At 48.0% G+C, this 16,805-nt stretch overlaps 4 protein-coding genes across 5 annotated transcripts; 2 read left to right on the top strand and 2 right to left on the bottom strand.

Moving 5' to 3' along the window:
* Nucleotides 1–482: 482 nt before the first annotated feature.
* Nucleotides 483–3,275, bottom strand: LOC127303950 (uncharacterized). The gene has a single exon (XM_051334663.2). It carries the CDS (start codon nt 3,198–3,200, stop codon nt 1,338–1,340), a length of 1,863 nt encoding a protein of 620 aa, XP_051190623.1. The 5' UTR covers nt 3,201–3,275; the 3' UTR covers nt 483–1,337.
* Nucleotides 3,276–4,508: 1,233 nt separating this feature from the next.
* LOC127301333 (pentatricopeptide repeat-containing protein At5g56310-like) lies at nt 4,509–9,223 on the top strand. 2 transcript variants are annotated; one of them, XM_071820229.1, is made up of 4 exons: nt 4,509–6,530; nt 6,970–7,760; nt 8,111–8,535; nt 8,625–9,223. In XM_071820229.1, exon 1 carries the CDS (start codon nt 4,681–4,683, stop codon nt 6,268–6,270), a length of 1,590 nt encoding a protein of 529 aa, XP_071676330.1. In that variant the 5' UTR covers nt 4,509–4,680; the 3' UTR covers nt 6,271–6,530; nt 6,970–7,760; nt 8,111–8,535; nt 8,625–9,223. The 2 variants fall into 2 exon arrangements, with proteins under 2 accessions (XP_071676330.1, XP_071676331.1); XM_071820230.1 differs by having other exon boundaries at nt 6,970–8,040.
* Nucleotides 6,731–8,466, bottom strand: LOC127301335 (uncharacterized). Its single transcript, XM_051331555.2, has 6 exons — nt 8,273–8,466; nt 8,132–8,187; nt 7,722–7,800; nt 7,502–7,640; nt 7,314–7,427; nt 6,731–7,178 (listed from the first exon to the last, which is right to left on the bottom strand). The coding sequence occupies exons 1-6, from the start codon at nt 8,464–8,466 to the stop codon at nt 6,987–6,989; spliced, it is 774 nt and encodes a 257-aa protein (XP_051187515.1). The 3' UTR covers nt 6,731–6,986.
* Nucleotides 9,224–15,080: 5,857 nt separating the features above from the next.
* Nucleotides 15,081–16,473, top strand: LOC127301332 (NAD(P)H-quinone oxidoreductase subunit L, chloroplastic). The gene is made up of 5 exons (XM_051331552.2): nt 15,081–15,297; nt 15,412–15,489; nt 15,593–15,703; nt 15,817–15,911; nt 16,188–16,473. Exons 1-5 carry the CDS (start codon nt 15,148–15,150, stop codon nt 16,339–16,341), a joined length of 588 nt encoding a protein of 195 aa, XP_051187512.1. The 5' UTR covers nt 15,081–15,147; the 3' UTR covers nt 16,342–16,473.
* The last annotated feature ends 332 nt before the right edge of the window (nt 16,474–16,805 follow it).

Genomic DNA, 16,805 nt, shown 5'->3' with positions numbered 1-16,805 from the left:
ATATGCCAAGTCATCCAAAAGGCCTGCGAATCTGCCATTGCTGCCTATTACACCACAATAGAAGAGGTGAGCCTACTAAAAGAATGCTATTCACTTCATCTTATTTGTTGGCTATTTCCTAATTTAGTCTAATGAAACATGCATACATATATATTCAGGATGAAAAACTACTGGAAAAAGATTTGCATCAAGACATCAAATCGCCATTGAGGTGAGGATTGGTGAAAAGAAAGTACTACAGCAAATCAATGATATTTTTAAGGAGAGAGAGCAATAATTAGATGACCTTCGAGTACTACCAGGAAAGGAGGCTCAAGGATCTTGGTTTTCTTGGCGACAATGGTGAAAGGAGTCCTAGAGACATACAGTTCTTGTAACATGCCATTTTGCAGTACTAGACTAATGAAAAAGAGATGGATTCACACATAGTTAACAAGCACGGTTAAAAACCAACCTTTGTGCCATAATCAAAAAATTATGAAGAAACAGAAATAAAATCACCATCATCTTATTTCTATCAGGTGCACAACCTGGTTAATAATTGCATAAATACAAAGAAAGCATCCTCACAGCTCGCATTCTCGCTTGTGGCAACAAATTACTATCAGCAGCAAAGCTGTACAATTATCTAGTTTAACATGTGCTGCATACTTGCATCAATGCCTCTACTCCACGCCAAAAAAAAAAACGCCTCTACTCCGAGTTCACCTAGCTCAGAGCACAAGCAAAATGATATATCAAGTTTGTGGCAACAAATTACTATCAGCAGCAAAGCTGTACAATTATCTAGTTTAACATGTGCTGCATACTTGCATCAATGCCTCTACTCCACGCCAAAAAAAAACGCCTCTACTCCGAGTTCACCTACCTCAGAGCACAAGCAAAATGATATATCAACCAGAACAAAAGCGGTTTAGAATGCTAGGTCATAATTTTTGACATTTGCTACAGCTAGGCTTCAAATCTCATGCTTTGTTCATCACAGTCATCTACTTTTAGATAAAGTGTCCATAATCTTCAGCAGCTCTTGTTAATCAGCATGTCACCGACACATTCCATAGGGGACAGGACTTCCCGTATTCTCGTTACAGAGCTTGTGGAAAAAAATGATGCCCTTGCCAGCCAATCAATGTCTTGATGGCTGAGCCTCAGCTGCCTTGAGGAGGTTCAGTTCATCTGCCTTTAGAAGGAGGCCATTGAGATGGTGAGCCTTCAATATAACCCCAAAGAATGGTTCGTCATTGTAATGACTCAACAATTCACTAGGCTCAGAAACTGTGAACTGAGCTTGTGTGGAACTGCTCTGAAGTCTTGAATCTAGCCAGATGAGTGAACACTCACGTTTGAGTTTTGAGACCATTTGGTGAATCCCTTGACCAGATCTCAGGGCAGACTGTGGCATGTCTCATGGGCTTAACACCGACCTTGACCATATCAGCATAGAGCATCATGGCATTTAAGACATAGCCAAACATGCATTGTCCCCGAATCAGTAGTGAATACGTGAAGCTATCAGGCACCATACCAGATTCTCTCATGCAAGAGAAGAACTTACCAGATTCATGGTATTGGCCATCTAGATAAAGACCATATATCAGGGTCATATATGTCACACTGTTTGGGATTGAATGGTGTTCCTCAGTTGTAGAGTTCGAAAAGCAGGAACGAATGTCACCATGCTTCTTCTGCCCTGAGTACTTTAGGACGATAGTGACTGCATCTTGAACCCTATTCTCTCTGCACAGACCATCAACAAGAACCGACACTGTGATTGAATTGGGAGAAATGCCTTTCCCCGTCATCTCCTTCTGTAACCTAAACGCAGCATCGATGTCACCATCCTTGGCATGGCCATGAATCAGAGCCGTATATGTCAAAACATTAGGTTCAACCCCTTTGGCTATCATCTCTGTGTATATAGCCATTGCTACTTCCATCTTTCCTTTCTTTGAATGTCCATCTATCAAGGAGGTGTATGTCACCACATTGGGCACAATTCCAACCTCGCTCATTTTTGTGCATGTTGCCAGGGCTTCCTCTAGATTTCCATCCTTGCAGTACTCATCAATTAGTGTGTTGTATGCAGCAGCATTAAGGTAAGTACCAGATTGCTGCAAGATTTCAAGAAACCTGGCCGCTACCTGCACTTGACCTCCATCGCAGAGGCCTCTTACAACTATGCTGCAGGTGAACTCATCTGGTTGCAAACCTAGGCGAGTCATGTCCTGGTAAACCGTTAATGCTTCTTGTGCATCACCAGACCTGAAAGCTCCATCAATCAAACTGTTGTACACGGGCACAGTGGGAGCAACTCCATACCTGTGCATGTCAAGAAAAGTATTTTTCGCATCACTTATTCTGCCCGCCTGGAAAAACCCGTCAATTAGCGTTGTAAAGATGACCGCATTGGGAACAAGACCACTCTTCAGCAGTTCCTGGTACAGCGCAAGTGCCCGGTTGGCACCATCTATCTTGCAGTGGCTGCTCATCAGTGCATTGTACGTGTAATGGTTAGGCTGCATCCCTGTTTCCTTCATGGCAAAGAAGAGCCGCTCAGCCTCGCCGATGCAGCCCTCTTCACAAAGCGCGCAAATCATCGTCGAGTACGTGACCACATTCGGGTCAATCCGTCTCGCCACCATCTGATTCCAGACCTCCCAAGCCTTCGTCACGGTACCCTCGTGCCGGCAAGCGTTGATGAGCGTGTTGTAGGTCACCACGCTCGGTGTCATTCCTCGGCGTAGCATCTCATCGAACAGCTTCCAGACGCGGTCGAACTTGTGTGCTTTCACAAGCACGTCGAGGACCGCGTTGCAGGCGGGCAACGCCGGCAGCACCGGCAGGCGGCGGAACACGGACAGCGCCTCGTCGTGGAGCGCCATCTGGGAGAGAGCAATGACGAGCACGCCGAGCGCGGGGGCTGGGCAGCTGGAGGTGGACGCGAGCGCGGCGAAGGCCGCGGCGCCCGGGCGCGCGCTGGGTGAGGATGCCTGGACGAGGGATTTCGTCAAACGGATGGCGTGCGGGAAGTTCTTGGCCGCGGCCGAGCCGTGGACGGCGAAGGCGAGCTGGGCGGTGCGGTCGCTTGAAGGAGTCGGGGTGGCAGCGGTGGCGGCGGAGGCAGATAGGAGGCAGTGGCGCGGGGCGAGCGGCCGGCGGCGGGAGGAGAGGAGGAGGCGGAGCGGTGGCGAGAGCGGCATAGGGCTGGCATTTGGGGCGCGGCAAATCTCAACTATAGTACTAGGAGCGTCGTTGGTGCAGTTTGAGCAAGCATCTGTCAGTCTCCGAGTGCATTATTTCAGTTAACAATTGTTCTGCATAAATGGATCAAAGCGTCATCCGACGGGTAGGCCTAGTGGAAGGAGACACTCGATATCCTGGATGATCATGTATTCATGTTCCGAACCTATGAAATTTATCTCTTCGCCGGCTGTTTGCCTATTTTGATTCACAGTAAAAGTATAAAATTAGGATGCATTGTCCACTATTAAGGGAAAATTATCGAAAAAATGAGTAAGGGAAAATTATCTTTGATTGTATTAGTGAGTTTTTTAATTAGTTTTCTATTGCGAAATTCCACCGATCTATTAATAATCATCAACGGTTATATAAACAGCCTACAAAATAATAAAAATTATAAATAAGTAGTTGGACCACCTAGCAACGAACGCTAGCATGAGCCGTAGGCGGCTAAACGTGTCATCGCCTCACTCATCCATCGTTGGAATCAGGCAAAATTTGTAGTAGACAGTCGAGAATTTGTCATGCTAAGCCCAAAAAAACCAGCACATTGTTAATATGACAACCATTAATCAAAAGAAATTAACCTTTCAAAATCCTATAGAAACAATTTTAGAGAGAAATACTTTTGTACACACGTGTGTATACAAATCCACTCTCTTTCAGCGGGTCACCATCTTATATAAATCTTGTGAAAATTTCATAAAACAAATGAACCCCATAATTAATGAAGTTTGAGTACACAATCAGCCGCAAGCCTCTCACATAAGTTTGAAATATTTTTATATTGGCACCGGTATTACACTATTTGAATATTCACAGTAATTTTTTTTCTTTTTCGGCTGCGTACATAAAAACCTTGTAAAAACAATAAATATTTCTTTTTGTGTAGTTCTCAAATAAATAATTCTCTTTTCGCTTTTACATCACTGTTTTTATACTCTATCTGTTCTAAAATAATATGTTCAAGATATGAATGTATCTAAATGTCTATATACTTCCGTATCTAAAAAGATTGAGAAATTTATTTTAGAATTCGAATGGAGGAAGTAAAAAAATCATGTCTGAAGGGTGTGTCTAAGTCTTAGTCGACTGAGACTTAACTTATGTCTAAGTCAGTGTGTTTTGATGTGGGCCTAAATAAAGTACAAACAACATCAAACACGAATCTTGAAGTAGAAACAAAATCCAATAATGGAGCACGTGACTCAGACATAAGTACATCTTAGCTAGCTGAAATTTAGCTGATTCCTTATTTATAATCCAATGTAATACTGTGTTTTGATAAAAATAGATAAATAAAAAAATAGTACCAGCTGAGGCCGTGACGATTTCCTCTGTCATCCTCCTCGCAAACAAATCGGAGGTGCGACTACCATTCCCGCGCAGAAAAACCACCAAGCCGGCGGCACACAGCAGCGGCGGCCGGCGGAGCTAGCCATGCCTAGCAGCGATCTCACTCGTCATCTTCCGCCCAACCTGCCCCATCACGTCCCCTACTCCCGCGCGCTGCAGCAGCGCCTCTACCTCCTCGCGCAGCACGCCCGCCGCCGCGTCGCCTTCCACCCGGCCGGCACCGCCGCCGCCGCCGCACGCCGCGCGCTCGACCAGCTCCACGCGCAGCTCCTCCTCAACGGCTTCCACCGCAAGCGCTTCCTCCTCGCCAAGCTCCTCGCCCTCGCCGCCGCCGCCGCCGACCTCCCCCGCGCCGAGTCCCTCTTCCTCTCCGCACCGTCCCCTCCCACCTCCCCCACCCTCGCCAACCTCCTCCTCCGCGCCGCCGCCACGTCCATCGCCCAGCCTCACCACCTCCTCTCCCTCCTCTCCCGCCTCGTTTCCCGCCACGGGTTCCGCCCCAACGCCTTCTCCTTCTCCACGCTCTTCGCCGCCCTCGCCCGCGCCGGCGCCGCAGCGCTCCCCCACGGGCCCGCCCTCCACGCGCGCGCGCTCGCCGCCGGGTTCGCGCGGTCCAGCCCGCACGTGGCCACCAGCCTCCTCGACATGTACGCCGCCGCCGGGCAGCTCGTCGACGCCCGGAAGGTGTTCGATGAAACGCCGGACATGCTCTCCGCCTCCACCACGGCATGGAACTGCATGCTCTCCGCCTACGTGCGGTGCCGCGAGCTGGACGCCGCTCTGCGCTTCTTCCGCGAGATGCCCCGGAGGGACGCGGTGGCCTGGACCACGCTGATCGCCGGGTGCGCAAACACTGGTAAGGCAGCACAGGCGGTCGAGCTGTTCCGGAGCATGAGGAAGGCGAGGGTCAAGGACGACGCTGTGACCATGGTCGCCCTGCTTACAGCATGCGCCGACTCCGGGGACCTGCGTCTCGGGCGGTGGGTACACGCGCGTGTCGACCAGGAACGCCAGCGCACCGTGTCGCTGGACAACGCGCTCGTCCACATGTACGTGAGGTGCGGGGCCGTGGAGGACGCGCGCCGCGTGTTTCTCGGGATGCCGAGCCGGAGCACCGTCTCGTGGACCACGATGATCTCCGGGCTCGCGGTCCATGGCCGTGCCGAGGAGGCGCTGGAGCTGTTTCGCGGGATGGAGGAACGGCCTGACGGCGCGACGCTGCTCGCCGTGCTGTCGGCGTGCGGCCACTCAGGGAAGGTTGACGAAGGGCGGAAATACTTTCAAAGCATGGAGAGAGTTTATGGGATCGCCCCGGAGGTACAGCACTACGGGTGCATGGTCGACATGCTCTGCCGCAGCGGACGGTTGCGTGAAGCGCTCGAGCTCGCGGAGACGATGCCGTTGCAGTCTAATGAGGCTGTGTGGGGTGCGCTGCTTAGTGGATGCAAGAGGGAAGATAATCTTGAGCTTGCAGCCAAGGTGACTGATAGATTGATAGAGCTACAGCCTGAGCGAGCAGCTGGGCACCTTGTGCTCCTGTCAAACATGTATGCGGGTGTTGGTCAGTGGGAGCAGGCTCGCATTGTGAGGGAAAGAGTGGCTGCACTGAATGCTGGGAAGCCTGCTGGCGGGAGCTGGTTGAATCAAAACCAGACCAGCATTTTTGTAGCATGAGCTTAACAAATTGGTTGATTTCACTCACAAGACTTCAGATGAAACATTGTGCACGGTGTTCCACATTCAATGCAGTAATCATCAGAACTCAAAGTATTGCAACGTCGCAACCGTCACAGAAGTATATGGATGCAGTAATAGAAAAAAGTTCAGGTCTAAAGCAGACGAAAAATGATCAGTCTACACTCCGCGGCACACTTACATTGACATCTGGTGAAGCTGTGGCACTATGCACCAGTTTCGATCTTTGCTCATTCCAGGTTAGGACATGATGCTTTTGACTTACCATGAACTTACTGTTCTAGACATTTGTTTGCTCTAATTACCAGATAACACTGCTAAATTACAAATATGTATAGCTCCGCAAATTATAGTTCCAATAATAAGGTTTTTGAAACTTAAACATCCCTGTCCATCTTATCCATTTTGTAGTAATAAAAAGTTATGACTGCCCACCCCATTGTCGCAACAAGCATTAAACACCAACACAAAATCATGGCACAACTACATACACAAGCTGACCTAGTCCGTCTCATTTTCTTCGCTAAATTTTCCTGAGCAGTTTCTGGTGTCTATTTAAAGATGATCATGTCTTCTCTTCTATGCAACCTATTCTGTACACTGTTCTTTATGCCGGCAAACTGATAGTTGCTAAATTAGCTCTTCAATGAACTGAAATCAACTATTTGTTGACACCAGCAAGGTTGGTTCCAATGTCACCCAAGAAGCTTATTGCATGTGCCAATGCCCATCGCAGCAGCAAGATGCCATGCAGCATGGATATAGGGTGTCTCTGGGAAGTAATCATCAGCAATAAACAGCGCGCCTCCCAGTAGAGATGACATCTTGTGCAGGTTATGTACCATCCTGAGCTCTGGGTCAACTGATGCTCTCTTTGCAAAGGAAACCTGCATGCACGAACAGTTGTTAGATTTGTCCAGCAGTTTTCTTTCAACAATGATTTATCTCATAAGCTGGTCAATTGATCATTGAAATGTTTTGTTCTAGACAGAATAATCTGCCAGGACATTTGGATGACTTGCCTCCATCATTCCAGTGTGGACTGCTGAAACCATGAAAGGCTGAAACGGCAGAAGCAATGTTGATGCTGCCATTAGTAGTCCTGGGTTCTCATTCCTAACAGCTCTGGATAAACACTACACAGAAAACAGATATGTCACGCAAATTCTGATCATTTAACCACCACCGCCTGATGGAAAATATGACTCACCAATGTAGTGGTGGCAATCATAGTATAATCTGCCCATCTCAGGATTTTTCTGACTTCCCCTTTGGAAGAATGATACAGGCCTGAAGCTATTCCTACTCCAACCAGCGAGTTGGCGTAGATGGCAGCGTTCAAGTTCTTCCTGCAGCACCGATTTTTCTTATCAGATATAAAATAAGAAATAACAAGACAGAGGAACATCTTATCTGAGAAGATGTCTTGCCTTGGTGTGTGCAGTCCAAGGATAATGAAGGGCAGAGAGGTGAGAACGTTTGCAAAGGTTTCGCCAGCATGCTTGTCACCTGATCAAATAAATATGTCAGACAAGATGCTTAAAAAAAAGGACGTACCCAGTGCTAAGAGCTCCCGCACTGTGCGGGGTCTGGGGAAGGTGTTAGTTGCAAGCCTTACCCTCACAAAGTGCAATGTGAGGAGACCACGAATCGAACCTGGGACCTCTCGGTCACAGGCGGTGAGGCTCTACCGCTGCACCAGGCCCGCCCTTCTAAAAGGAGGGATGCAACACGAGGACTTCCCAGGAGGTCACCCATCCTAGTACTACTCTCGCCTAAGCACGCTTAACTTCAAAGTTTGAGAAATTGATTTGTGCAGACGGAATGGAAGCTACCATACATGTGATGCTGCAATGGATTGGCTTCAAGCATGACGGCCTTTGCTGCCACAGACGACTGCATTTCAAAGCACAAGTATGTCATCGGCTATTTGAGCTTAATATGGTGCTTAGGGTATTGCTCCTGATTAATGACAGCTCACCGTATCAACAATCTTTGTTGCTGTTGTGTAACTGTTCGATGGCCATTTTGGTGTTGACAAGTTGAAGAATCAGTGAAGCTGGTCCGGTCAGCTTCATCGTCGCTCTGTGCCTGTGGGGGTCGACGCCCAACCTGTACTCCGTAGAGGCCGTCCAAGATGCCGGGAGGGTTTCCTCTACCACCCTGGACACCCATTTTCCTTGCCCCTTTTGTGCTTATTCTTCACAATCTCGCAGTTACTCCGAGCCCTGGCACTGGAAGCAGGTAGACATGGATGAACTTTCGCTGCTGTAACCAAAATTTTCGCTTCATCTTAGTCAATTAACATGTTTCTTCTTTCTTTGCGAGGTAAGGTTGATATCGTGGTTGTTGCAAGAAACTGATGGAGTAAGAATGTGGCAAGCGCACCTTAGCTATGGAAGATTAGGTACGTGAGATTGTAGCGGATCTCCTGCGTCTTCTCCGGCGGGTGCAGGCGGCTGGTCCGGCCGGGAACGGCAACGGGAATAAATAGCGGATGGGAAGTTGCTGAAATCCTGGAGCGACGCGAGAGACGCCAAGTCATATGGAGAGCAGAGGATGCCGATTCCAAACGGATCTTCCCTCTGCAGCGCGGCCGTGGGGCTCGCTCTCACGCTCTGGGTCCGAATATCCTCTCGCCCACGGCGCGGCATCGTCAGAACTTGCACGGAAGACAATTCCATGTAGCCAAAATGCAACGTGGATTCTGAACAGAGCCAAGCGAGTGGTTAAGACGCAAACAAAGTTGGAAGCTTGTAGTAGTAGAACAGCGGAACGTCTTGCGACCACGCCTGTTTCTGGTTGGTGGAGGCGTGACAGATTCTACCAACTCTACTACAGAACGTAAAATCACCTCCAGGTGCTATTCAAAATTTATCTTTTTCTTTGGTATTTTTCAAGGGATTTTTTGGAAATAATCTTCTTGGGACCTGGGTGCTAGGTAGTCCTCTGTTTGAAAATTTTGAAAACTTCATTTTGAAAACTCAAAAAGTTCAAAATAAAATATATATGAGTGCACATAGTTTCCTAGCATGTACGTACTACTCCCTCCATTCTATAAGGTGCCCTCCTCTTTCGTGTTTCTTCTTTGACCGAGAATTACTCTAAATATAAACATTGTTAGTATAAAATTAGGATCATCAGAAGTTGTTTTTCAATACGAATCAAGTGATATTTTTATTGGTTAAATTTTGTCTTGGAATGCGTGTACGTATTATTCATTGAAAAGAAGGTAGTATTGTCTTGTCGACATACTTTTCAGGTGTGATCTAGTCTAGATAAAAAAAGACGAATGTGAGAATTTAGTTTTTTTTTATTCCAGCCGTAATTTTGTCTTTTTTGCGTAGACCAAACATTCGTCAACAAAACTTTACAGATATATAGAGTAGACATATACATACACACATTTTTTGTTTATAGATTTTATTGAAACTTATAGTAATATTTAAATTCCCATCTAGTAAAGACGTTGGGGAGAGCCGGTTCAGAAGAAAAAAAACGCTATTTGTCATGCCAACCTGAATATAGTTTCGGCGTGCTCTTTCCAGATGCTTTGATTTCGCTTTATCTGTGCTATTGATTATTTCTTACTCCGTACGTTTTATTAGCTTGTTTTCGATTGTTTCAACGTAAAGAGCTACTACCACACAACAACGGTGCAAAATGCAAAATTAATTAGGAAAAGGCGTGTGGCTCTAAGAAGCTTGGTGGCCTTGGGATCATGAACTTAGATAAGTTTGCCATGGCCCTCCGTCTTCCTTGGCCTTGGCTTGGGTGGACGGACAACAATTAAAATTTTGGCAGGCTCCAATAACTATTGCAACAAGGATGACATGAACATCTTTTACGCATCAACCTCCATCACTATCTGCAACGGTAACAATTCACCTTTTTGTGAGGCTCCATGCCTTGGAGGCCAAAAATGGATTGAGATCGTCGCCACTCATCCATATCAAATCTCCAGGAGGAAGAAATTAAAAGTTAGCCAAGCCTTAAATGGCAACTCTTGGGTGCACAAAATCACCATGGACGATGGTTTCACTAGAGGGAATTGCACTTCAGACCACATGGTGGGGCTAAAGTTGCACAAAACCACAACTTTCATTTTGTTTTGCACACCACTTTTTCATGCAATTGTTGGCAGAGAACACAATAGTACTAATTCGAGAGCCTAATAGGCCATTAACCAATTGGGGCCTACCTTCAAGAGCCCAAGCCAAGCTTAATGTGACTGAAGTGGTCTGCTGGAATTTATCAAGGAGTTAACCACAAATATGTAGCACAACAGTTTGTAGAAATCTAGAAAACGGTTTCATATTGCCCATCATCTCCCTTCCATTGAATGAAACATCGGCATGATCCTTCAGCCGAAATTTTGACAGATCAGACCACCTGCCCTAGTGAAATGCCAGAAAAGACCACCTCTCAATGCAAATGCCAAAAGTACCGTCGCGGCACGCTTGCCAGGCCATGCGTGGCGCATGCCGCCACCGGCTGTGGAGGCAGGCTCCTGTCGCCATCGGGAACGACACATTTGGTTGGTGGCCTGCCATTAGACGCTCCATCGGTGGATGGGCCCTGCCGCTGCCGACAGTGGCACGTCGATGCGGCAGCGTGCCACCATGGGCTGTGGCGGCATGCAGGGTCGCACTGACTTCGATTGAGTGAGGTGAGTGGCAAGAGGATGACGGTTGATGCTCTTATCTGCGTAGAAGGGAATGATAGGACCTCCCCGTTGGGGTTTGCGGGAGATAAACAATCATATAAATTGGCGTCAGCAGTCAGCCTCGGAGTCAGTGCAGTCAGCCGCTGCCAGCATCGTAGCATGCCACTACAGCTGGTGGTGGCACCGTGATAGTCAGCTTGCCGCCGCCGGGGCGGTAAGGGCCACCATCCGACGACGTTGTTAACAACAGCACATGCTGCCCAATGTGCCGCCACGGCTGACGGCGGCAACCTCCATGTCTCGCCAGGCCAGCGTGTCGCCACGGTACTTTTGGCATTTACACTGGTCTTTTCTGGGCACTGGGAAGGTGGTCTGATCTGTTAAAATTTCCCTCCAGCCTAAACAAAGATAAAAGCTGGTTATTGTTGTGCCTAATTAAACTTTGGTTCAACCAAAATTCAACGAAAAACGAGGTCAATTCAAGTCGCTGGGTCGCCGGAGCCCCGGTGTGGGTGGCCACCCGTGTCGAGGGTTTCGTATCGAGAACAGGTGGGAACACAAACGGGTCGGTCGCATTGAGTAGATGCTAAGCCTGACTTAGAGGTGGGCCCCAATTTGTTAATTGGTACTATTGTGTTATCTGCAAAAAATTGCATGAAAATGTGGTGTTTTGCACAAAAGAAAACTGAAGTTGTGGTTTTGTGCAACTTTATCCCCAACATGTGGTGTACCCTCGTTTCACTATGGAGCACCTCACCCAATTCATTGTGCTTTGTACCAAGTTGCTTGATGTCCATTTTGATGTGGGTGTTGATCCCTCTTGTGGCTTGTATGAACTATCTTATCCAAAACACTCATTCTTAATCAATAGAATAGGGCAAACTTTTGCCCCGTTTAAAAAACATTCTTTATTTTGCAGGTGTACGTGGATTTGAGCTCAATGATCCGCTCACCGGAAATCACGTGCTGAAATGGGCACGCTATAGCTTGACCCATCATTTCTTCTTCTGCAGTAAAATGGAAAAAAAGGAAACAAGACGTGAGGGAATGGAAGGACTCAAATGAGTACCCTATTTGAGGCTTTGGCTTTTCAGTGCTATATATGCTGCTAAAGTGTCCGTCCCCTCCCATGAGCACGTCGCGCCTGCAGAACGGCCGCCTGGACCTGTCCATCAGGCCCGGATCATGGCCGGCAGCGCGTCCTATCGGTAATTGTGGCGCCACCGGCAGCACGCAGCGGCGGCAGCCTCTGACATGGCCTCCACGCCTGAGGTTTGACGCACCAACTTGGCAAAAGTTGCTTACTTCTTTTGCCCGATCTGTTTCCTGCATGTACTGCTCCCATCATGCCTCCTCCCTCGTTCAAGATCGGTCGGTCTGATCAATTCATGTGACCGACTTTGCCCCATTTTGTCAGGTTTTTTCAGGAATCGCTTGACAGAAAGCATGGCAACAAAAGAGTAACAAATTTTGAAAGTCAAAACAAGAAGAGGTCAGACAATCATGCTAAAACTGACGCAGAGCTACTGTTAGCCAAGCCGAAGCATCACAGCAAAAGAGAGTCACCAATTAAAGAAGTCTTCAAAATAAGAAGAGGTTAGACATCATGCTAAAATTCAGCTAAATATATAGAGAACCTAATCCAACGATTTTTTTTCCTTAAGGAAGAAAACTTTACTTGTAACGTAATCACATGAGCCGTCTGTTGTCCGATCCTGAGCAGAGGAGGAAGAAGAAGAGGAACACGAGCAACTATAACACCGAAGGAAACGACCGCAGCCCCACCGTCCTCGAAGGAAGTTAATAAATTAATATCGCGAAGATACCACGACTACACTCGGCACTCATCCACTGCAACAGCACTGACAATACAATGCACACAACTAAAAAAACAAGAATAAAAAAAGGAAAATCCCGATAGCGTGATCTATTCCTTGTACCAGTGAACCAATTAAACACCACCAGAAATTAATCTTCTTCAAAAGAGACGCCAACAAGAAGGAACAATGTACAAGCACTGTCATTGCCCTGATCATAGATCATGTGCGCTCACAAAAAATGCATTCAACAAGGCCATCGCTAGACACAATCAATTAAGGCCGCATCTTCGGTTTTCACCCTGTAAATTTAGACTCTGAATTTCTCTTGTACTATCGCCCCCACTTGCCGATAACGCTACTCCAAGTCACGCATCACTAAGTCAAAACCTCATCGTCCACAGATCTCGGCTTTCATGCAATTCTTTGCAACTGACTTCATCATAGAAAAAGACATGTCCTAAGATGGCAACAGACTGCAGAGCTTTGTATCGCTCCCTTTGAAACCAAATGGTTACAAAAAAACATGGTTGCGGGACCGAATACCATCCGATGCGGCAATCTCCAAGAATGCCGTCCATTGGCGTTCGCCGGCGGAGCCTTCTAGAACTCGATACTCTGTCTAGATCAATGAAGGCATGCATCGAGCAAATCTTCGGCATTGCGTGAGAGGGATCCTGGGACCACTTCTTTTATTCAAGCCGTGCTAGCATCCCCCACGCCACCCTCCAACAACATGCAAGATCCGCCGCACCGAACCCTTCCAACGGCCCAGGGGCATATGCCAACAACGAGGAAGTTGACGACATAGCAGGGTCGATCCCCATAGGATCCATCCCTATCACGCAACGAGGAGGACCCAGGAGACCGGACGAGAGACACCTAGATCATGATCTATGGTTTCAACCACCACCCGACCTAGGCTGACACTACACCTCCACCGCCGATCATGGCGTCCCCGGGAGAGGTTCTCCGCCACCATCCTGACCATGGGCGCCACCTTGATCGCTGCATGAAGACGCGCCAACCATCACCACCGCAGCAGCCATTGCAGCTATCCCCGAAAACCATCATCCCATACCATGTTTGGCGGCTGGGCTGACCACCGCAGCAAGGGCCGGTGGCAACGGCAGCATGAGGAGCAACAAGGCGTGGAGATTCTGGCGGCACCCCCGGTATCGCCCTAGGGTGTGACTCGCAGCTGTACTCCTTCGGTGGCGAAAACTCCTTTAGTGTGTAAATACATCATTATCGACATATATGTAACAGTGGCGCCATGTTGATAGATAGATGCCTTATCGAGGTGTTGGAGCTCCACCTAGACACTGTTCATCCAACGATGGTGATAGATGACTAGAGATATAGAACCACAACGAAGTAGGAGGAGAAACAAAGGGAAAGATAAGGCATGTAATCAGTGGTTAGAGAGAAAGGATATCGGGATTAGAAGGAGGCGATGAGCTACGGAGATGTTGGAGGCATGCCAAGCAAGTAGGCCAACGTCGTGGCTAAATGCTAACAGGCTAGGTGGCCCACATGATACCGTATCGGCGTACACACCAGGCAGCCCAAGCCTACTTCAACAAATCATGAAGCCCAAAGCCGGATCCACCATGGTACCGCTGGTTTTACGGCAAATGAAGTCTTGGAGTAGAAGACACGACGATCATAGATATGATAGTCTAGTAGTCGGGCATGGACTCATACCATGTAAGCCTTAGCCAGCACCCTATATAGGTCGGTAGGGGGAGTCCCCCTGAGGCACATTCCTAGACGACCACATCATCCATTGTAACATGTACACAAAACCTCATAATCCCATCATAACAGAAGTAGGGGTTTCCTCCACCGAAGAGGATCCAAATCTGGGTAAACCCGTGGACAATCTTGCTCCCAGATTCTCGATGCCGCCTAACTCCTCTACCTCCCGCTTGCCACCCTCAATGACTATTTTCATGACAACCCCACGATAAAAGAGGATGTAAGTTCCCACTAAGAAAAGTAGGGAGTTGTCTTGGCAAGGCATCTATTTGCAACAAGTGTGACTATTGGTGAATTTTCGAGCTATAATTTAAATTGTTGTAGATGCCAAATAATTAGCCACAAGGCTTCAACCACTATTCTTCCATATAGCGATCTGTTACTCTAACATTGCTTGGTTGCAAAGACTCAAAGAGGTCTTGGATAGACGAAAGAGATGGAGTGAGGTCAACGAAATTCATCCATTTGATCCGCATCCAACGGTTCAAGCATGCCCAATCCTTCCCTGGACATTCGACGCCGATCGTCCATAGCCCATAGCCCCCAAACGGCCGTCTATCCAGATAAGGCCTGCCACGGCTACCTCCCGCCCAAAGCCGTCGCCTGCCACCAATGGAGACCACCGCCTCATGGCGCCTCCTCCCTCCAGGCTCCTCGCGACTTCCCGCTCTCCTCCAACACAACCGGCAAGCACCCTCACCTTCGTTTCTTCAACGCCCGGTGAACTCCAACTCCAGGATCCTCTGCCTCCTCCATGACAAGGTATCAGTTTACCTCAGCTCCGAACACTTTGATCGGCCCCAACTCGAACGATATTTGCAAGTTGCAATCTCTGATCCGTGTTTTTCTTGCTTGGGTTCTTGCTCGATCGCGTAGCCTGCCCCTGCAGCCCAGAGCTCGGTACAGCTGCAGAAGCTGGTCACCGTGCTGCAGTGCGGCGCCGTCTGGGCAGCAGTATGGACACCTTCAGAGCTCTCTTTAAACTCCGTTCCTCTTGAATCCATCCGCACTTCACATGATCACGTGTCGGCGAATTCCTCGTTCTTTGCGTGCGCAGGTGGAGGCCCCGGCTGCGCTGGCGACGGTGAGCGGGGAGGAGGACCTCGACCTCCTGGGGATCCTGCCGCCGATCGCGGCGATCGCCTTCGTGTACCTCTTCATTGCTCCCGTAAGCCGGTGACAGTCATTGTTGGTTTCCCGTGTTTCAGTAAGCACTCGAAAGCTAACCCAATTTGGGGAATGCATGGCTAATCGTGTTCCGGTGGTGTGGTGTGCGTGCAGCCGATCATCATGAACTGGATGAGGCAGAGGTGGTTCAAGCGCAAGTTCCTCGAGATGTACCTGCAGTTCATGTTCACCTACCTCTTCTTCCCCGGGTGAGTCACTGATCGGTTGCATTTCGACAGCCAGTGTTGCTTACAAAATAAACAGAAACAATCATGGCAAGCTCGAGACAGCACTGGTGGTACTGTAATCTGTTCAATGATTGGCATCGGGCTTCAGTTGAGGATCTGGTGTGACAGTATCCTCGTATGCCCATCTCCATAAACACCATGTTCCAATTTATTGCCGAGTGGCCTAGTATCAGTAGATAAGCCATATTCTACTCCCTAAAAGATCGTCAACTGAGTTCAGTTTTCATGCATCTGCAGACTGATGCTCTGGGCACCGTTTGTAAACTTCAGGAAGTTCCCAAGGGATCCAACCATGAAGTACCCTTGGTCCAAGCCCAAGGAAGGCACTCCTCTGTACAAGGACAGATATCCACAAATCGAGACATTCAGGGAGAGATTCTACAAGGAGTAGTATACATGTAAGATAGAGAAATGGATTGTCAAGAGCAATACTTGTTTATATAGATATCATGTGTAACACAAAAAAAAAAACACGATCCAACTTGCATGTCACAATATAGCGCGATCCATCAGAAAGGAAAAACTATGATCAACGGAAAGAACCAGGCACATTCCAGTGTAGATAGCTGAGATATCTATATAGTACCCACCCCCAAAATGTAAGCTTAGTTTATTTTAAGGGAGCTTAGTGTGTTAGGCTGGTGCCAATACACCACACCACTATAGCCTGCCACGTCAGCTTTTTTCCTCACTCTCACCCCACTCTCACCCCACGGTGCCAATGCACAGGCTATAGTGCCAGCTCTCACTTCTCTCTCCTCCACATCAGCTTTTCTCTCTCCTCGACATCAGCATTTTTTTTTCAGATTACAACATTAAAAATAATGCAAGGAAATTATTTTATTGAACTAAAAT

This window comes from Lolium perenne, chromosome 5, assembly GCF_019359855.2.
Source record: "Lolium perenne isolate Kyuss_39 chromosome 5, Kyuss_2.0, whole genome shotgun sequence".
In the NCBI taxonomy this organism is placed as follows: Eukaryota; Viridiplantae; Streptophyta; class Magnoliopsida; order Poales; family Poaceae; genus Lolium; species Lolium perenne.
The sequence above is the reverse complement of the archived record's forward strand: the minus strand, read 5'-3'. Positions and strand labels throughout refer to the sequence as shown.